At 36.4% G+C, this 22685-nt stretch overlaps 1 protein-coding gene across 2 annotated transcripts in view; it reads right to left on the reverse strand.

The window, feature by feature from the left end:
• Nucleotides 1–15189: 15189 nt before the first annotated feature.
• Nucleotides 15190–22685, reverse strand: part of LOC145662894 (uncharacterized) — a 65715-nt gene continuing 58219 nt past the window's right edge. For both annotated transcript variants that reach the window (XM_081728870.1, XM_081728871.1), the window contains exon 9: nt 15190–15733. In XM_081728870.1, coding sequence (XP_081584996.1) covers nt 15390–15733 — 344 coding nt within the window. In that variant the 3' untranslated portion in view covers nt 15190–15389. The remainder of the gene's footprint in view (nt 15734–22685) is intronic.

Consider the following 22685-nt stretch of genomic DNA (forward strand, 5'->3'; position numbering starts at 1 on the left):
AGAATGTTGCGCATGCGCTTTAATTTATTCGCTTATCTTTCAAGTTTAACAAGAATGTACAACAAATAACTTGTCTTTCTAAAATAATAATAATCATAAGGTACAAAGATGAGTATCCCTCCTACACACACATAAAAAAGGTCAAGGTTATTGAGTAATTTTAGTAAGAATAGCGATGTATTCTCTCTCTCTCTCTCTTTCTCTTTGAAAGCAATGTTGGCACTAACCCTTATCTTTATTAGCCTGCTGAAGGCATTTGCTCTATTTTTTTACGCTTATTTACACTTTCATTTTACTACTGAAAATGATTGTGAAAAAAAAAAAAGAAAGAAAAAGAGCTGTACATTTGTCCTTCAGCTTATATATGAACGGTAAACGGTACGATAAATAAATTTGTTTGTTGCAGATTAAGCTGTTTACGCAATTTTCTCTTTTTAACTCGGGAGGAATGTTACCTAAAGAAAAGAAAATAAGAACCAGCGGGGACACTTGAGGGATGACGTATCGTTTTACCAGTATGACTTCTCTCACAAGCCGCCACTAATAAGAACTATTTGGAAGATCCCCAGAACATTAATCATATCTACCTGCTGACTAGCGCGCGTGTCTTTGGTGCACAGCATTGAGCGTCCCGGTTCGATTCACTGTAGGAGTGTCTTGAAATTTGAATGCATTCGAGTAGTTTGGACTCTCGTTTCATCGTAGCCGGCGATTCCCCGTTAAACTGTAGATCCTCGACCCATATAGTTTAGCTAGGTTCTGAAAGGGTAGCTTGACTCCAACCCAACCAACCAACGAAAATATTAATTATATACAAGGTGTTTCTAAACAACACCAAGAAAGTTTGGAAGGTAATTCCTTAATATCAAAATAAAACAAGAAGTATAGACCAGTTAGGGTATAGAAATTAAGGATAGGTAAAACCGGTTTGAGTTAAAAATCAGAAACCAGTTTGTAGGAAAACCGCCATTTCAGTTTCAATGGAAAACCGAATCGGTTTTCAAAAACATAAAAACTGGTTTTTGTGCTTACCACGAATAGAAATGCCTCCTTTCGAACATTTTGACCAACCGAAAATTTGTCGGAAAAATGCAAAATCAGCCATAACTCGAAAACAAAATGACGCATCAAAGTCGGATAAAAGAGAATGTTCTTTACTTTTAGTCGTAGATTATATAAACACACAATTCGATGTGGTTCAAGGGCTGTGTAAGGAAGCTGGAGAATTCCTAGGGTATTGAGTAGGGATAGCCATATTATTTTTGAAAAGAAAAAAAAAATGAATTTTTCGAAACGAAAATATTTGAAACACGAAAAAACCTTAGTACATTTCAGTTTTTAGATTCCAAAGTATATACTATGCATAAATATAGGATGTCTTATAGAAGTGTATGTTCGTGTCTGTTGATGCTATCAGAGCAAAAGCGGTAAAAAAATATCGAGAAGTGCTGTTTTAGAGTCGATTCAGTGTCCCCAAAATAGGTTCCATGTATTTCATTGACCCTTTATTTAATCCAGAAGTGGTAGTAGAAATCAACCACTTCCGGTTAAACCGTTGATCACCAAAGAGTAGAAGCAGTAATAGATAGCGAGTAGTTTTCTGGTGTGGATTCCGTATTTCAAGAACGGATTCAGTACTTTATTCATCATAAAAAGTTAATTGTTTAAACAAATGAAAAACAGTTGATGTTTGCTAACACTACTCAACCTATTTCCTCTATTTTGATTTTTCACTTACCATACATCCTTATTAAGAGTGCAATTTGAAACAGATACAAAAAATAAATAAATAAGCAATGATGAAAAGTTAATTTCATAAATATTTATGTTTATTAACTATGAAACAGGACACAATAATATTTTCACGGTGTTGAAATTTAAATATGTATTCGAATTCGATCGTTTCTAGAGCAAATAAGTAATTCATGCGACCATAGACATACTGTTTAACGTAGAAACCGAATCATACGTGCCCCTACTGAGAATCGAACCCTGGTATATATATGCCGAAAACGCGTTTGCCAATCAGATATCCACGAGGAAGGTCCAAAATATACATTAAGTTCCGCAAGTCTAGCGGGAACAGAATTTACTGAGTCTTGAAAGCGTCCCCCGCCTTTAAACGTAGCCAGTGACGACGCCATCTTCAATTTGTTAGAGAGGGGGGTAGCTATTTTCTTGTATATCAAAATAATACTACTATATTACTTGGCCTACATTACAATACAAAAATGTCTGGGAACGGTTGATACCACCGGGGTCGCCCGGCCCTTTGCCCACGCCTAGCGTCGTCACTAAACGTATTCTACATGACCAAACCATTTATTCAAATCTTTATGCTAGTAAAAACAATGTTAATTCATATTAATGTATTTCTTTGTAACATTTGAAATTTTATTTTTCTATTCTCTACTTATTGGTATTTTATGATTATACTAGCTAAATCTACGCTGTCTACTCAGCACATCGTCCTAATATGTTCATGGTTCTCCTTCCCACTTCCTCAATATATCTGTCTATTTCCCTTTACACACATAAGAAAAGGACAAGACGACTTATAAAGGGAGAAAAAATATAAACGTAGCTTTTAATATATAGATGATGGGTTATATAAGAAAAGGACAAGACGACTTACAAAGGGAGAAAAAATATAAACGTAGCTTTTAATATATAGATGTTGGGTTGAGTTTGTGACAAACTTGGAAAAGCGCCTGCAATCAGGTCAACCCGCCATATGTAACTCCTCTACTGGTTGCCTAACACAAGGATATGAATCTCGGCATTGGCCTAACGACGATGATAATATTATTGGTTCAAAACGACCCATAAAATAATAATGACACTAAAAAAAATGAATGAACTGCAGATCTACACAAAATTGGAAATAGACCAGTGAAAACAGTATGTTTCTAGAGCTTGTGATTTTCGAGCTCCCATTGTCAAAGAAATTGGCTACAAACATATAAATGGAATTGACCACAAACACATAAGCCTAGCATTTTAATGAATAGATATTTGAATTACAAGTGCAACACTTACATATTTGTCAACGGTTTCAAATGCATATTTTCACAGTAACACTTCAGAGGTAAATCAATTTAAAATGTAATTCAAGAATATTCATTCCTAATTGTTTTTATTTTAAGTCTTATTAAATTCCAAAATTTTAAAATACATCAAGAAAGTAATTTACTTTATTTCATAATAATTTACATATGAGCATCGTAAACCAAATATAATCTACTGTGGAGATCTCGCCTCCTTGAAGCAATAGGAGTGGGCCCTTTTCGCACGAGAATCAGAATAAATTTCTTACGTTTCTTATCTGCAGCGAACGTCACCCCCACATAGCTTAGGCTCCATCCTATTTCATTTAACGTTTGCCTTCAATATTAGCCTTAGAAAAGCTATACTCTTTTATAACGTTGTTAGATTTTGGGATAGAAAGGAGTCATGAAATTTGTACAGAGATAGGCATAAGATCTAATCGCGTACGTTTCAGTATTTCTAAAGATTCTGCTTCTAAGTGCGTTTGCACACGGCAACGATAATATCGGTGGAACCACCGTAATGTCGGCGGTGAAATCGACTTCAATGTATTCAAATCGTAGGTTGCACACGCCACCGATATTATCGGCCGATCCTCCGACACGCAGATGCTGTCGGCCAAGCCTCCGATACTGGCGGCGGTATCGCCGACACCGATTTTGTCGGGGGCAATGTTTTCTTATGATTGGATGCACACGCTACCGATAATGTCGGCCGGCCAGCGGGTTAGATGAAGAGAGTGAATGACAAGGCGCTGTGTATTTTTGTTTCGTTTCTTGTCTTTGGAATTTTGTTGTTTCCATTTTTTCTATTACAATTGTATAATATTATTATTATTATCTTGTTCTATAAACAACTTCGGAACAGATTATTATTTTTTTACAGTCTCTGTTTTGGAATAGCTAATTCCCTTTATTAAATAAATATAAAATGTGGAAAGTCTGAAGAGTACTGGTTTCCCTCTAAATAGCTATTACCAAATAGAATATAGGAAATTTAGATAACCAATTTCTTGATTATTTTCCACTCCTTCTTTTAATTTTTGTTCTTTCTCTCTCACACACACACACACTCTTTGATGGTATATTTTTTAATCTATTAATGCTTTTAAATTTTAATACATTCTGGAAATTAATTTAAGCGTAATTTTCAGTTTGATACACTGTGAACATAAGCATATGGAAAAAATCCTGATTATTATTACTTTCTTTTATTTTCATCAGAATTGTGTGCAGATCACTTTTCCCGATTCCACTCAATAAGCAATGATTGAATTGAATATTTGTTGACAAGTCAACGTAGAATTATTATTATTTTGAAACGAAACCAGCACAATCAAACACTCTTTCCAAAGCTCCAAGGACAAGTTACTCATTTGGCATTTTCTTGATTGTGATCTCAACAATAGGGATGTGACTTCATACTTCACTTGTTGCAGATTTTTTCTCTCATTTCCAAAACTATCCCAAATCCCCCCTTTTTAAAAATAATTTGTGGAATGGCAATTGAAAACAAAGACCAAAGCTGTGTATCCAAGTTTTTCCTCTCCCCTTTGTACCGGAATCGACCCCCTGATAGAGTTCTACAGTTTAGCTACAGTGACTGAATGAAAAGGTTGTGTATTATTGCATTCGTATCTTTCTAGTTTTGCTTAGATTTTTAGAGATGGCAGGAATTTTTCCACTCGATATTTTAACCCTTATTGAACTTGTGGAATTTAGACCTTGCATATGGGATAAGATAACAGACTCTTTCAAGGACAGAATTAAAAGCAAAAAGCATGGCGAAAAGTTTATGCAAGCCTTGCCCAGGATTTTGAGTTCATGGACAAAAAGAAACGAGAAACGACAGGTATGTATGTAACAGCGCAAAACTGTCTTCAACATTGTGGGGGGGGGGTAAGATCGTTTCCATAATATATATATAGCGATGTTCAAACTATTTCTGTAGTCAAGAAACAATGCTGTGGAGGATGAGGGGAGCAGAGTTGTCTTCAACATTGGGAGGCGGACAGATTTGAGGCTTATTCTGAGTGGACATTAATTTCATCTCACTTTCCTTTCTGGCGATCGGACACAATCAAATTTCTCTCCCAAAAAACACATTTCAAATCGGATTATTGGGGGAGACAATCTCCCAGTTCCAAGATTGGAGGAGACATGTCCCCTTCATCCCCCCGGGATTTGCGCCAGTGTATGTATGGAGCAATGTAAAACAGAATTACTAATTCGAATCTTATCATTTAATCTACTATGGCATTAGTGTTAATTGCATGGAAAACAAAGTAATATACATACAATATGTAACAGTGTTTCAACAAAAATTAAAACTAATATAGTTTGCAATGTACCGCACCATCAATTCTCATCGAAACGAAAATAATATGTTTACAGTATCTATTTAAAACGGCACTGTTAAATCTAAACATGTTTAGGCATAGGGTTATTTTTTCTAAGTTTTGTACCATCCTCCACATCTCTTCAGAACAGTTTTTGTAGTCCTTGTTTTAAAAAATAATTTTCCCAATTATTATTTTTTTATTTGTTTTCATATATGGAGATTTTTTTGTGTGTGTCGCTTACTTTCCAACGATATTGTCGGGGCTTCCACCGATATTGTCGGCGACGTGTGCAAAGTACGCCGACACCGACACCGATATTATCGGGGCTTCCACCGATATTATCGTTGCCGTGTGCAAACGCACTTAGGGTGGAAAAGGGATCATTTCTATACGAGGGTCACTACGAAAGTTTTGAGATACGCATTGTTGTGGCACAGTATTTGAATTCCAACAGTTGCGTTCGGTAGTGGTATTCAGAGCGAAGAAGCGAAGCAAGTTTCAACTCGCCTCGCTTATCGGCGTGGCCGTATCGCCTTCACTTGTTCGTTTATGTAAGCAGTATTCGGCTGTCTAGAATGGAGCTCGAAAGGGAATGACCCTTTTGTGCAATGACCCTTTACGATTTCAAAAGTGGTTTGAACGAGACACAAAGCTTTGACCATTTGCAGGGGGCATTTGGGGACCTTGCTCCTTTCCGTGCTACAATTTTTCGGTGGTTTGGTGAATTCAGAAGAGGCCGGACATCGCTTAAAGATGAAGAGAGATCTGGACGTCCGGCAACAGCTGTGTCAGATGAAAACATCACATCTGTGGAACAAATGATTCGAGAAAATTCTCGAACAACTTTCAAGGACATTGAATCTACAGTGAACATTGGATCGCCAGCAGTAACAATAATTCTTCATGATCATCTTCGGCTCAGAAGGTTTCATCTCGTTGGGTGCCTCACATTTTGACTGAACAGCAGAAGCGCATGCGTGTGGAATGGTGTGAAGACATGCTTGCAAGATTTGATGGAGGCAATTCTCGACGCGTCTCTGACTTTGTTACTGGTGATGAGACTTGGATCTATCAATTTCACCCTGAAAATAAACGCCAGTCTACAGTTTGGATCTTTTCAGATGAAAATCCACCCACGAAAGTGAAGCGACCGCGATGTAGGGGAAGAAGATGGTCGCAACTTTATTCTCCAAATCTGGCCATGTTGCAACTGTTCCACTTGAAGAACAAAGGACTGTTACTGCTCAGTGGTACACCACTGTTTGCCTAACAAACGTGTTCCAGAAGCTTCGCGAACGACGTCCAAGAACTGGATTGCGTGGGATCCTGCTTCATCATGAAACGCGTCCGCACACACGGCCAACATCACAATTCAGTTTTTAGAATCTGCGGAGGTGAAACCTATGACTCATCCGCCGTATAGCCCTGACCTGGCCCCGTGATTTTTTTCTGTTCCCCAGGATCAAAGGTCGCATGCGTGGGAAGAGATTTTGCCTCCCTGAAGAAGCTGTAGTGGCTTACGAGAATGAACTTTCAACACTTGAAGAAAGAGACTGGCAACACTGCTTCCAAAAGTGGTTTTCGAGGATGCAAAAGTGTGTACAATGTAATGGTGAATACTTTGAGAAAATGTAAGTATTAAATTGATTTTAAGTATGTAAGTTATTTCACATCTCAAAACTTTCGTAGTGAACCTCGTATTACCCAAATTGCCCTTTCTTTATTTCGATGAAATGCTTAATCAGAAGATTCGCTCAAGGTGGTGTGAAATTCGGTGCATAAACTTTTAATTAAAAGTAAAGGAATACATGTTTAAGCGTTTTCTAGAACTCCGCTTCTTAAAAAAAAAAAAAAAAAAAAAAAAAAAAAAAAAAAAAAAAAAAAAAAAAAAAAGAAGAAATAAGAAAGAAAAAGGGGAATCTTCTAATCAAATTTCTTTCTTTAATCAGAAAGTACCTAATATGGGAATTTAAGTTGGGAGTACGCTCTTCGGTACACAATATGTTCACTGAAGGTACGTCATTTAACGTTTTCAAAAATTCCGAATCTCACGGAATAAAAGTAATTTCTGCAGTATTCAAATTTCTGATTTTACAGTATACGAGGGCGGGGTGAAAAGTTTTCGACCCAGAGATAGCACTCCAATCAGCAAAATTTTATTGTTCTTGCCTAGGGGCGCTTTTCAGTTCTTCGTATAACAAATATCAACTTGTTCTCTCAAGTAGTTTGTGTGCAGGCATTGTTGCAGTCAGACGTCTTGCGTGTTAGTTGTGAAAATGAGTAAACTTGAATATCGTGCGGTAATCAAATTTCTCGTTTTGGATGGATTAACCGCTACGGAAAATTCATCCGAAGTTGACAAAAGTTTACGGGGACTCTGCTTCTTCCATGTCAACCGTTAAAAAAAAGTGGGCAACTGTATTTAAACGTGGTCGCACAGCGCTCGGAGATGACCCACGTGCAAGAAGGCCGAAAACCGCAACCACGCCGGAAATAATCGAAAAAGTGCATGATATCGTGTTGGACGACAGGTGAGTGAAGGTGAGTTAGATAGCTGAGAGTGTGGGAATATCGGAAGGACGGTTGCGAAACATCTTGCACAAAGAACTAGGGATGCGAAAGCTCTGCGCAAGATGGATGCCGCATTTGCTGACTGCCGACCAAAACCAATGCGAAAACGATTTTCGCAGCAATCTTTGGACCGATTCAAAAAGGATCCGACCGATTTTGTGCGGCGATTTGTGACAATAGATGAGACATGGGTTCACCACTACACGCCAGAAATGAAACAGTAGTCCAAGCAGTGGGTGGAAGCCGGTGGTGCAGCGCCGAAGAAAGCGAAGACGATCGTATCGGCCAGAAAGGTCATTGCCAGTGCGTTGTGGGATGCGAAAGGGATCCTGTTAATTGATTACCTTGCAAACGGGAGAACAATTACAGGCAAATATTACTCCAACCTTCTTGACCACCTGGATGCCAAAATTTGCCAGAAGAGGCGTGGCTTGAAGAGGAAGAAAATCATCTTTCACCAGGACAACTCTCCTGTGCACAAGGGTGCGTTGACAAGAAAACTGCTGGATTTGGGGTACAATTTGCTCGGCCATCTTCCATATTTTCCTAATTTGACACCATCGGACTTCTATCTGTTCCCAAACGAAGAAATTTCTTTCTGAGAAGCGCTTCACATCGAATGAAGAAGTTGAGAGGGTCGTGGATGACTATTTTCACAACCTTCCAGACTCACTTTTGGGAAGGAATACTGATGTTGGAGAAACGCTGGACCAAGTGTATTGAAGTTAAGGGAGATTATGACGAAAAATAAAATAACTTTTGAACTGAAATTCGCAGTCTTTCATTGTCAGGCCGAGAACTTTTCACCCCGCCCTCGTATTTATTACATTGTTCTTCCCGTGCTTAGAGCGGACACTTCTGCTAGTATCTATATAATTTAATGGTCACTTATTTTCTTCTAAATGATTTTCCATACCCGAAATACTAGAGTTGGTTTCTGGAATAAATATGTTTCCAAACTGATGTCTGTTTAAGATTATACATTAGACTAAAGGGGTAGTTGAGACTTTATTTAATATGTATATTCTAATATATTATGTTACATAGCTGTGATATAAATTGGGTATATTCATATGTGAATGTTCCTTGTCAATAAAATGCAGATTCTTTTTTAAAAAAGAAAGTACTTTTGTAGACAGGATTCGAACCCATGCCAAAATGAAGTGGCACACAGCTCCATGAAACTATCCACTACACGAAAAGAGAGAGACTGATTCTCCTCCGTTTCTGTTACAGTTCTATTGGCGAATCTACAGCTTGATATGATAGTTTTTGACTTTTTATCTTTTGTTTTGTCATATTTTGATTGTTTCCTACAGGTCACTTGTCTTTTACTTGATAGCAGTGTGCAGATGGTTATTTCTATTAAAGTATACGCATGTTATTCCATACCAAAATAAAGGAAAAATAGATTTCCTTTGGGAACAGACACAAGGGACGTTAAAATCTATGTTCAACGTTTTGAACATGTCTTTGGAAGGCAGTCTATGTTTTTGTGAATAGAAGTGCACATAGATTCAGCATATTCAGACATAATAAAAGCAAATGTTTGAAGAAATTCATCTTCGAAGTACCAGAACTTTGCTAACCTTTAACTTTGCAATTACTGGTTGATTTAGGTGAGAAAAATGGATCTGATGTTTACATCCTAGAAAATATAAAGCTTCATGCGAGTTTTACAATGGGCTACAAAAAGTACCCATATATATTTACCCCTGTTTTCTATTTCAGGGATATATATTTTTTTTTTTCGTGAAATCGAGTACGTTTCGAAAACACACGTTATTCAAAAATTACTATAAGGATGAGTTAACATGTTCAGGTATGGGATTTTTTTGTTCATGCTCTAATCCCTCCATAGGTATGACGAAAAAGAACCTCTCAGCTACAGTGAAAGAATGTGAGCGATTCAACGAGTGAGGAGATGCTTACTTGAGGTTTATCCAGGCATTTAAAAGAAACAGAGCATTAAATTGATAATGGTAAGGCATTAAATTCTTGTTCCACCAACAAGGATAGAATCCTATCTGAATCCGTTTCGAAAAAAATAATTCGCTACTCAATCTTGATAAAGGCAATTTGGACCTTAAATGAGGTGACATTATAAGTAAACACTGTGAAGATACCGATTGGCATCGGTTATTGAACCAGCGACACGACACGACATCGCTCTAGACAGCTAGGAAGGAAGCTTCAACGTTTCATCAGTTACATAAGCCATTTCATTTAATCGGGGAATTTACAGCCTTACGTAACTTGACTGAAACATAATGAATTCTGCAGAAACTTTCCTTTCATCCACGTGCCATCAAAAAAACGACTTTTCTATAAGTCAACACTTCCTTAATCCCATTCCAAATTTTCCCCATTGTCACAATGGCCTGATATTTTGTCCTTTCCAGAACGGACATCCTTTGGGAGAAGTGATCACGTCGTGTCATGACTAGTGATGGGTAAATTCCCGGGAAGATATTTTTGGGGAATATTCCCAAAGTGGGAATTTATGTAAAATCAGAAAGAAAATTGCATTCTATTACTATATTATGATTTCAAAGTTGAATTAATTTTTATATCACAGCATATTATTACTGTTGTCCACAGAGGATTCTTTAAAACCAATTAGATTGGGTAAATGCTAGAAGATACATGTCTCACCAATTTATCAACATCTGCGCATACATATTTATGTTCACAAAATTTGCAAGATAGATACTTATATTTTAGCACGCAACATTGCCATACACGACTTTTAATTCTACCTATTTCTCGAAATTCCATACGTCAATTCACATGTAACAGAAGTCCGAGTACCACTTCAGAAATCCGAGTCAGAGAGAGGAGACAGACCGACGTCTATTACTAATGGTGGTTCAAGGTTTATTAAAAGTACTTCATCTCTATTTCTTACATAATTCTAAATTACTTTACAAAATGGTTCCTTTTCATCATTTGTAAATTAGTACTTTGCTAATTTTGGCTGTTCTTTAGCATTAGGGGCCAGCTTTTGCACCTACTTATATTGCGATATTCTATTCCGATGCGATTGTTTTATGGTTTCATACGTTAAATTACGTTACCAACATTAATTTCAGAAAGCATTGCAGAACGAGCGTTAGCGAATGAAGGCGGGTTAGAGCCCCGCATGCCACGTTGTTTTCTATCTTCGTTACCAACAATTCACTTTCTTTTCTCACATAAATCACTTCCACTTACCTTTCCGTTTTGTATAAATCCCCTACTTCCTTAAAAAAATATATGTTCGATACTTTCTTGACTACTTGAACATCACTATCAACTCATTTCTTCCGTAAATCATCCTACTTTTTGCTAGTTTTGGCCTCCAATACTAAACAATTACCCTACTTTTTAGTGCAAATGGAAATGGAACTTAAAAAATCATATTATTAGTTATATAAAGTACCGTCAAATAATTTTAAATTTTTTAACCTCCAAATTCTTTAAAACTTAGAAGTAAATCATAATATATTAAAATAAAGTAATTAGTCATATGGTTCTTATAATTTGGAAGATAAAGTAAAGAAATGGAAATAAATTCCTTCCCGGGAATTTATAGGCAAGGGAAAAACCCGGGAATATTCCCACTGCCCATCACTAGTCATGACATCCACAGAATCGTCTCTTAAATACACATCACAAAGGTCAAATGATCATATGCCTTGCGGCTGTTGCCATTCGCCTTTGGTCGATAGCTGACGATACTGATGACCGTCACCTCTCTACTTGTGGTCCTGGATGAGGACCAACCAACTTCTGTGGTGTGTGACGGCCTGGAAGTTCAGCCGTTGAACAATGGAAAGCACGACCGTCAGCAAGTGGAGCTGAGCAAGGAGTCTGTAGTCCAAAGTTAAGCGACCCTGATATCACAATATCGAGACCTGGCTTCACAACACCTCCATCTTGATCTCTGCGTTATGGGTTAAGAGATGATTATTGCGTCATCGCTCTGGTTCGTGGAGTAGATGGAAAGACGCTGTCTGTAACCCGACAAGTAACAGGGAATCCTTGTAGTCCTTCCCGTCATACAACCTTATTTTTGTCTAGTCACCTATCTTCTGCACACTTTCTAATTTGATTATTGAGTATCACTTCTATGTTCATTATAAACTTACACCCTATCTATCTATTCCATATGCATAGCCTTCTGAGTTTTACATTATACCTATTATACTAGCTACATCTTTGTTAAGAAAAGCAACTGGTTCCCTACCTCTCTGCTGTCCCAAAGCCTCCTTTTTGAGTATAGCTAAAATACAATTCTATTTTTTTAAAAAGTAAAATGTTTTTAAAGAATATTGTTCATCCATAGCAGTACAATGCATTTCAAAAGTTTTTCCCTTTTGCACAAATAAATTTGCTATCGGTTCTTCAGTTTGCTCAAACGATGTTCTTCTTGGAGCAAGAACAGTATCCTTTCCACAGCACAGACTATTGAAACAGCAAAAAATTGGACAATTAGTGACTGTTACAGAGCATGGAGGCGTTGAATTTCCACTTACCAACAAAGGATAATTTATTTTAAAAATATCAAGAGAAATCTTTTTTTTTATATTCTTTTTTTATTATTCATTTTTGCAAGAAGCTTGTAGATAGTGAGAAACGCTTATGTAAATATTTTTACAAAGTTTCGCGGGAAAAACATATGCGTTTTAACAGTGAAAAAATTTTCTACCGTTATTAGTGGCATGCTTTGTACGTAAGATTTACAATTTAATCGCTTATAAATCTTTTCACGAACAGAAGCCCTAAAGTGAAAAATGTGCATGCACAAACTATACAAATTTATGGATTTTCCTTCATTTTCTTAATTTTGGAGGTTCAAGAATGTCCTCCATGTGGATCAACATTCAATAAATAAATAAATAAATAAAAGGTTTAAGTAATTTAATAAATATAATATTTTTGGGGGAAAGATCAACTTTCCCAATGTTTTGCTGCGTGCTCTCTCGAGTTTGCTCGGACAGACACAGGAAACTATATCACGATCACAACAGGGCACATGCGTTGGTCTGCTCTATATACATGCGCTCTTTGAATATGCGGTATCATAGTTTAGTTTCCTGCTAGTATTGCACCTCGGCTTGGCTTGGCTATTCTCTGTTCACACAGAAAGGCATATACTTCAACATGGCAAAGTTCCTGTAACACAATTATTTGATACTGTTGTTAACAACAGAGGAAGTACAATCAGCAACTCGCAAATTTAATAATATTCTTTCGCATGCGTCCACATGAAAGGCAAATAAGTGTGATTTAGGGACATTTGTCACGTTTCAAGTACATCTCTTGTCATGGAAATATAGTGTTATCTGTGTATTTTGTACCTTATTGGGCGTGTGAAAATGTGCACTTTGATCGTGTATTAAGCGCAGTATGATCCCAAAGCTAAATACCAATAACTGTACGACCGCTGGTTTATGTTATTTCCTTAACCAGCAGCTTGGCTGAAGGATTGTTCTCGCCTAGAATTAATAAATAACTGCCGACGATTGGTTCGAACTCTAAGTAACAAATATGTTGATTATTACTTGTAATTCTGAAATGTTGAAATCTGTCACATTTCTGTCGGTTCGGCTTGATCCAGATAAAACTGATATTGTGGCATTCATGGATAAAAATAATGAATAAAGAAATAAAAAATTACTTTCTTCTTTTTCTTCGATACAGCATGTGTTTCATTTTCGGGTCATTTCTAACCACACACTCAATTTTCAGTTTAATTTGATCATTTGTTTCTGCAACCTGGGCATGTTTTCGGATGTAACATTTCTTTTACTCTTCTTCTCTCTTACTGACAATGGTGCATTCCTTGAGGATGACAATCTTGAAACTCTGCAACTCCAAACAAATAGTTAAACTAAAGATTTCATTACATTTTAGTTCTTTGTTTGGAATTGTGGTTACTGTTAACTTATTTCTTGGCAAACAGTTATCCACAAGGGAGAACGTATGTAAACTAAATGTTACGTCTCATGATTAAACCCTTTAGGCCAGTAGTTTCCAACCAGTATGTCGCGACACGTTAGTGTGTCGCAGTCCAATTGGTTGTGTCGCGAAATTTTAAGATCTAAAAATAATGCAGTATCTAACAATTATCTAAAATAAATTATGAGACAAATTGTCAGTCAATGCCTCAAGAGACAGCAACAATGCTCAATACTACATAGAGTCAGCACTTTATAGAAACTTACAGTCCTACACTATTATAATTTATATTATTATTATTAATAAAAGTCAAGCAAGTCTGTCGTAATATCGAGGACATTCAGTAAGGTGTGTCGACAGTAAAAAATAAATAAATAAATAAAATATAAAATAAAAATACTGCTTTAGGTTACAGATTGATAGATTAGAAATGGAAGCAACTAACGGTAGAGGAATTCGTGACATAAAATCTTTCAGTTGTACGTGCCACGGTTATGACTGTTAGGCTAAAGGACACGGTGATTATGAGAAATGAATGCAATGGTGGAACGAAGAAAGTGGGAGGAAATAGGAGGGCCCTGAGAAAACCCACGCACACGGTGTTCGTCCACTAAAGTCCACCTGGCGCGAGCTGGGATCGAACCAGGGACCCCACACACCAGAGATGAACGCTCAATCACTGAGCCACCGCGGCCTCCACGAATTCGTGAAATGAGGCATTAGAACCTAGGGAAAGTCGATGAATACGATGGCAATACATTTTTTTTTATATATATATATCACTGTCCAAACACAGAACCAGTAACTATTTGCACCAAAAACAAATCCTTTACTGCTGAGACACCGTAACCCTCTACGTACAAAGACGCAGAGACGAGCTAGCTTGAGATGTTATTAATATTAAGCACGATCATTTTCCACTTGGTAAACAACCAGTTGGAAGTCTAAACATATTGTTCCTCTGTGTCTAAATTTTCCTAGTTTCTACAACCTACTATACACTATACCTGAATGCCATATACTGAACATATTGTTATTTACCTCACATGAGGAGTTAGCGCTCTCATATTGCAATGATGTCTTGAATTAGAATCCTGCGGACATCATCCTACGTTTTTTCCAGAATCTTTCTTACATAAGGTGGATGCTGGGATGGCAGCTTTAAAATGCAATCAGGCAATACATCGTCAATTAATGTTTCAGTGATATTTGCTTCTAGTGCAAAATGACTTACCACCTTTATTCAAAATTTGGTTTAAAACACAGGTTAAATAGATATAACTGAATTTTGTACAAAAAAGAATATATATTTACTATCTACAAAAGTAATTTCACAAAAAATAATTTACTTCTAAAAAAAATCAGCTATAAAAGCTCGAAATTAAAAAGCATTAATCACGTTGCACTGCATCATCACATACGGAGTTGCACTGCATCATCACATACGGAATAACTTAACATTTCATTCATAAAATACAAGCTAAGCTCAATGTTTTGATCTTTTCCTTAAAACTCTGCCTTCATTTGCAATGTTACTACATAGTAAATTCTTCTTCTTTCTACCTCTTTTCGTTTTATGACCCACATCTTCATAATCACTATCATCATCATCATCATCATTATTAACACTAACATTCACTTTTGAACAACTTTGTTTTCTTTTCGTCCGTACTTCTGGTTCTTCTTCAAAATCACCAAAAAGTGAATCAACACCTAATTCAAAGTCTAGTTTCTGCTTCTTTTCAACACTCCCATTAGTTCCCTGAGTTACACTTTCGTACTTTGAAGAACAATTGACGGCACTAACAGGAAATGTTGGCACTGCATCACCTATAATATGAATAAAATAATATACAAATATATCTATAAGTATTTATATTCACTGTATTTTTAAAAAGTACCAGCAATGCTTGGGAGCTATTTTCCGACATCAAGATAAGACAAAAAGTATCAACCATCTTGGGAAAGGGCTAGACGGCTGGAAGTGCTTCCTTTAGGAGATATGATGAAAATTTATTCAATAAATGCACATATGTCCGTAAATTTAGAGACATATTGTAGGATCACATCAGGAAAAGAGGAACACTCATTATTTTTAATCGTAGACACATTAATTCACAACTGCAGAATCAGTGTATTCGTAACCTCAAAAAAAGCATGAAATTCTCGTGGTATTCTACCGGAAGTATAGTGAGTTAAAACAATAATCAAGTACAATATTTCAAGAAGTAAAAATCGTGAAATCGAGAACGATTACATTAGTATGAATGTGAAGATGATGATTTTCTGTTCTCTAATTATTAAAATCTATTCGTGCATGCATCACTACATACCTGAAACAGAGATAATCGATAGTATGTCCGCCACCACGGAAGAACTTTCGCGGATAATTACGGAAACGGAATCATTTGGTAACAAGTGTACAGTATTGTATGCGTGCGGATTTCTTGAAAATGGAAGACTAAATGTTGCGTATTACTCAACGCTGCTTTGCGATAACGTTCGGAAGGATGTCCGCAAGAAACAGAAGTATCTACTAGAGGTGTTATTCTCCGAACACAAAAATGCGAGACCACACAGGCAGCCAAACTCTGGTAGTTACTGACCGATTGGAATGGGAGATACTATCACACACGCTCAATAATGCTGGCGTGGTTGCAAGTTATTCAACTGCGCCATTGGGTTCTGACAAGATCTCTCGGAAAACAAAGTTGCATACGGATGACGACATGATTCAGGCACTTTTCTAAGGATGGAATACCGGCAAAAAGGATTTTACGCTACTAGAATAAAACAGTACGTACCCAAATAGGAAACATGTGTTGCAGTAGTAGGAATATTTACTGGATGTCCGTCGTATTAAGGTATTTCACACTACGATCTACGTTCTTTAGGAGGTGTTTCAAGGTCAACCTACAATTAGTCAACAATAGATAACTGACGTTGTAGACTGTTTCACTGCGCCACACTAACAATAAATATTCTTAGAATCGTAAGACATTCGTTGAAAAGTATTTAAATTCGGAAAAAACTGATAAAAGATTCATACTTCAGTGTATCTTAAACAAAACTTAAATTGCGGATCTTTAAGAGAAAGAGGGAAAAGGGAAGTCTGGAAATAAATGCAACAGGGAATGCAAAAATGTATGGAGAGTTCCATAGAGCATTACGTAGAATAAGCCAGGAGTACCCTAATTCATTTGGAGGTTACACCGCTCCTGTACTACATCCAATGATTAATAGAAGTATGACTAAAAATTCTAAATATTTTCTTTTTACGCAAATTTGATCTGACGTTCTGTTTCCTACTTATGGACAGTGTCAAATTTTCTTGACAAATATTCGGCTGGTCATAGTGCCCAAAGGAAGTACTTTTACACCCCAGAGCACTCAATATTTTTTTATCCTATTTTGGTGTCAGGAATCTCCCAAACGCTATCGGTGCTTTCGGGAACACTATATATACCAGATGGCTTAAAAAGACGTATCCATTGTTTAATTGTGAATAATTCTCAAATGGAAAGAGTTATTCACACCTGAACCAATTAAACAGTGTAGAAATTTTTGAGCCACTCTGTATATATGAAAAAAAAGTTTTCGGTACACACACTAATTTTCATACATCACTGATCCTAATATGCAGTAACTGACGTAAAAGCTCACACGAGTCTTCATTGAAAGGTCATAAAATAAGTTTTCTAACACATATATCACACTACAATTAGGTTTGAAAGAGCATCGCTTCAAAGTCATTTAGTTTAACGTTTTGATTCTCAATTTTTGAAGATACGGATCTGATATTGTTTGGAAATGTGTATAACGTATATATTTTCAACATACAGCTATATATATGATACTAACAGTCAGGGTAGTCACAAACAAATTATTTACTTATTATGATTTAATTAGTTAGTCAGAATTTTCATACACTAGCAGTTGGCAGCACAGCAAAGATTTAATTTCCATGAAGATTAGCAGAATACGACAAATTACTTATAGAAACTTTAATATAGATAAAGCTGATGAACTAATGTAACCTAAAATTGAAGCTAAATTTTGAAGTCGGTACTTCTCTGTACAGCTCAATAGCAGAAAAGCAGACAAGTTTGCGAAATATAAGTACCGTATAATCATCTGAACAATGAATACTTTAAGCAGCTCGCAAGCTAGTATTTTATATACTGTGTCCTCTGCATAATATATCATAGTTGTGGTAGTTATATAAGCTGTGTAACCGCTTTTCTAGAGTTAATTCGATTCCATAAGAGTGTGATTTTGCTACAGGTGTTACAATTAATACTGTTACCTTGCATGTGTTCGGCGTATATCTATAGACACAAATGACATAGAAGTTAATTTTTTCTTACCCATTCACTATCAGGACTCTTTATATTTCCGCCACAACCAGATATTAATTCACAAACGTATGCTTCACAAAAGAGGACCCTTGCATCGCTACAAAAGAACGTACACTTGGCAACGAAAGAAAACCAAGTCGACATGCACGGCTGAATAAATACAATTTCATTTAGAGTGAGCTTATGATGCCAGTACAAGAAAAACTTCCAATAAACAATAATTCGAACTGCCTCGTTGGTTAATAAATAAATAATTTTATGTAACGGACAGCGCCAAATTTTGATTTTCAGTTAAGTCTTGTGTTCAAATGTACTCACGTTTCCATGAGGAAACGCACCGAAATGAAAGTTTGGTATATATGGCAAAAAGACCACACACACACAGAGATATAAAATGTCTCATAATTTCTTATATCCAGCAAACCTACGAATTATCACAGTTTTGTAAAGATCTAGATTGTCATGTATTACTTATTCAAATCACACGTAAGGACCCTTAAAATTACAGTCGCTATGAAAGATAATGAAATTACCATCTTCCTTTCATTTTCTAAAAGACATGAGACAGATTTTAAGAATACTCAGGCGGAAAGTGTAGGCGACTGCATTGTTATGATGGACTAGTGCAGGCAGATGAGAAGTCCGAGAGATGTAACGGTAATTGTTGAGCTCAAAAGTGGATATATTTAAGAACATAAATGAGGTTGGAAGAATCACAACTATCGGCACGGCAGAGAGTGTATGCTGTTTTAACGAGACTGGTGTTGAATATAGAACAAGTCTCATACATGTGTTTCTGGTATTTATTTATTTATTTGGTGGATATGCGCAGTGTTTCAAGGGACCACTTCCGGTAATAATAGTTTGGAGGTCGCGAGCTTTTGGTAATTAATTTTGTTGAAGAATAGAAAAGGCTAATTTTCAGTTTCACGTAAAGTGGAAAGTATCAGGTAAGTAAGCGTGACAAATTTCAGTCCTTGAAACAGTTATTGAAAAATAATTAGATTGAGTGGATCCTCGAGTTGACTGCATTTGAAGTAAGGAATGTTTAATATGGTGAGAGAGCTATTGTATATTGTTCGTGGGTATATGTACTTCAGTCTGAAGTTGTCCATTCTCAAGTCTTACATCACGGAAAAGTGATCGAGTGGTTAGAGAAGAACCAGATGAATTTAACGTGGGAGTTGTTTCAGGGTGGTCACTCAAACGGCAAGATAATATTCACGCATATTTCCACGTTTTCCAGCATCATCATAACATTTTTCAAGGACTTTTGTATGGAAGTTATTTAATAAATTACACATTACTCTAGGGTCTGAACAGCCAAGTATAAATATAATACATCATTTATATATATTACATCAAACGAATATGCACAGATTCAACAAATCAAGTAACTACGAGATTATTATGTTCACACATACATTCAATATATATTCTTGTAATAAAGGTAAGAACTATAGAAAACTGTAAATGTCACTGAAACTTCTTTCACTGATCCATATATTAAAAACTCATATTGTGTGTTTTGAATAGGCCTTTTTAAGTTCACTGTCAGTAGCACTTTTAGCTTTCCGTGCGTCTTCTATTTTAGCTGCTTTACTTTCTAACTCTTTGATTAAGAACTTCATTCTTTTCCTGTTCATGTCTTTTTATTGTTGTTATTATTATTTTCACATACTTTCTTCTTCCTTTTCTCATCCTAAGCAGTTTGATATTGTGGTTTTTATGTTGATGCCTTCCCTATTTTATTTGATATTGTGTCATGCACAGTTCTCTGTGCAACCAAAGTCTGTTCTGCCATGTTTTAAACAATGCTCTCCTTATTTACGGAAAGGCCTTTTTCCACATTTACATTTCCGTGAGAGAGTACTAGTGTAGAATGGAGAACCTTCAAGGCATCTGTCTTACCTTTGTAGGCAGAAATGACATTAGACTACAAACTGTCAAGTCCGTGAAACTTTTTATCAAAAGATTCAAGATGTGTTCTGGTATTTGGATCACTAATTACAGAACAGTACTGCCGAGCAGCAACATCAGCTGTGTGGCCGTCAAGCCAACTGCTTTCAACCAATATAGTTAAAAGTTTTTGAAGCGGATCATTCCTTCATCACATGCAGCAACCTCTGGATTTCAGCAAGTTATGGCTTTTGTCAACTTAAATTTCAGTGGTAATCGTTCCTGCGTTTTTATGACTATTTCCACAATATTCTTCCAAAAATCCCTGTAGAACTTGGCTAGTTCTGTATCCTTAAACATTTTTCCGTTTATTTATTTTTTAAATTATATATATATATATATATATATATATATATATATATATATATATATATATATTCTTCTCTCTGTACACCAATTTTAAAATGTTCAACGTGTTCTGGTTTCATAAATCTTTGCATAACTGCGCGCACACACTCCTGTGCAGCTCTGAGTATAGAAAGGGACCTAAATCTGTGAGAAATTGTTCAATGTCACTTGCTATGGCTAGTTTGGGGTCTTAACATTGGGTCTTCGAAACAGCGTTTTACTACTTCATAACTGCTACAAGACGGTTTGCTACCATCTTTCAAGTTGGTACCTGTTTCACAAATTCTCTGAGGCAGGGAAGCATATCAAGAGCTCGCTGTGCTACTTTTCCATTTAATAACCAACGGACAGGGCAATATTTGTATGGGAAAATATCGAAACTTAATTCAGTATACATAGCCCTCCTTGTAGGAACATTCTTGAATAAGTTGTACAAATAACGCAAAAACTTTGCAATATCCCAATCTACTGCGAGCATATCAACTTTAAAAGCATTACTTAATGTACGCAAGCTCCAACTGCCAAAGTTTAAAGAACAAGAGTCAAATTCTTTTGATTTCAGAAATGTATTAAACTCTTGAAGGAACTTTAAATTTACCATGGGTCCATCCATAGAAACCTGTATGATATTTTTGACATAAAGGGGTTTCTCACAAAGTCCATGAATGCTCCTAGGAGATTTGAGGCTGTAGTTCAACCAAGGAAAGCAGAAGTCAGGTAACGAGTACAAACCTCTCCCTTAGTAATTTCCCAAAATCTGACATTGACGTCCATTTGATTTTTCTGAGACACTGTAGTGACTCATCGAATCCAATAACAAATGAACTGTTACCACACACTGTATGTATTGTGTTAAGAAGTTCTCTTTTGAAATGTTATTGGATCCAAATAAAATGATGTAACCTATCTTACTACGGCCCAGTTGCATTTTTGCTGCTATTTCACTGTCTGGGAATAAGTAGGGAAATAACTTTACATCTTTCTCCGGAGAACGGAAGGATTTGTGTGTGTCAACTACTTGTAAACATCATTTAATATCCGCACTAGTAACATAACTATTTAACAGATACTTCTTGAAAGCACTTGAGTGAAGATCAGAAGATCCAATATTATTACGATTGCCGTTAGATTTGTCACAGACGACGCCTGACGAGGAAGCTAAACACGAAAAAGTGCTAGTTTCTGGGCTTTTCACACCTGATGAGGAAGCTGAACATGAAATAGTTTTAGTTCTTGGGCTTTTTCACTCCTGTCGAGGAAGCTGAATATGAAATAGTGTTAGTTCTTGGGCTTTTTCACTCCTGTCGAGGAAGCTGAATATGAAATAGTGTTAGTTCTTGGGCTTTTTACTAATGACAAGGAAGCTAAACATGAGATAGTGTTAGTTCCTAGGCTTTTCACACAAAACGAGGAAGCTGATCACGAAACGTTGTTAGTTTCTCGGCTTTTCATCCAAATGAAGAAGCCGAACTTGGTATTTGTGGTCTTCTTATAAATGTGTGAAGGTTGGACGAATCTCAGGCTTTCTGCTTTTCTGTGTGTTTCTTCCCCTGCATATCGCTAATTAATGCTTGGCATCCCATACTGGCAACAGAAATAATAGTCTAAGGGGAAAATCGGCAACCTGCATTATAAATCTCTCTTTCACATTTGACTAGCAAATCCCGGAGGAGTGGGTCCTGGAGCCAACCCTCTTGAAACGAAGTCTTACCATAGCACTGGGAACCCTTTAATGTTCTTCCTGACATCATGAACCGGAAAGAGTATAATAATAAGTTCTTGTTATACATACCTACTACAAAATCGATTTACAGACCAATAAAGATTTTTTTTGTTTGCATCAAAAATAGGAGACAATGCTAAATATTTGCCCTTGTACCTATGTATCTAACAAGGGAATTTACCTCAACCGGAAATGCAATGTCTAATAAATGTTAATAGAGCCTCAAATTTTTAACTTGGTTTATTCTTTACAAAATCTATAGATAAATTCACTTACTTTTCCCGGTTTTTTTAAGACCTTAAAAATTCACGCATATTTCCCGCTTTTTCCTTAATTCCGAACGCGCGGCCACCCTGTTTAAAGAATCGTAAGAATAATTCCAGTTCTAATTTGA

This window comes from Thermobia domestica, chromosome 10 (assembly GCF_964235325.1).
Source record: "Thermobia domestica chromosome 10, izTheDome1.hap1.1, whole genome shotgun sequence".
In the NCBI taxonomy this organism is placed as follows: domain Eukaryota; kingdom Metazoa; phylum Arthropoda; class Insecta; order Zygentoma; family Lepismatidae; genus Thermobia; species Thermobia domestica.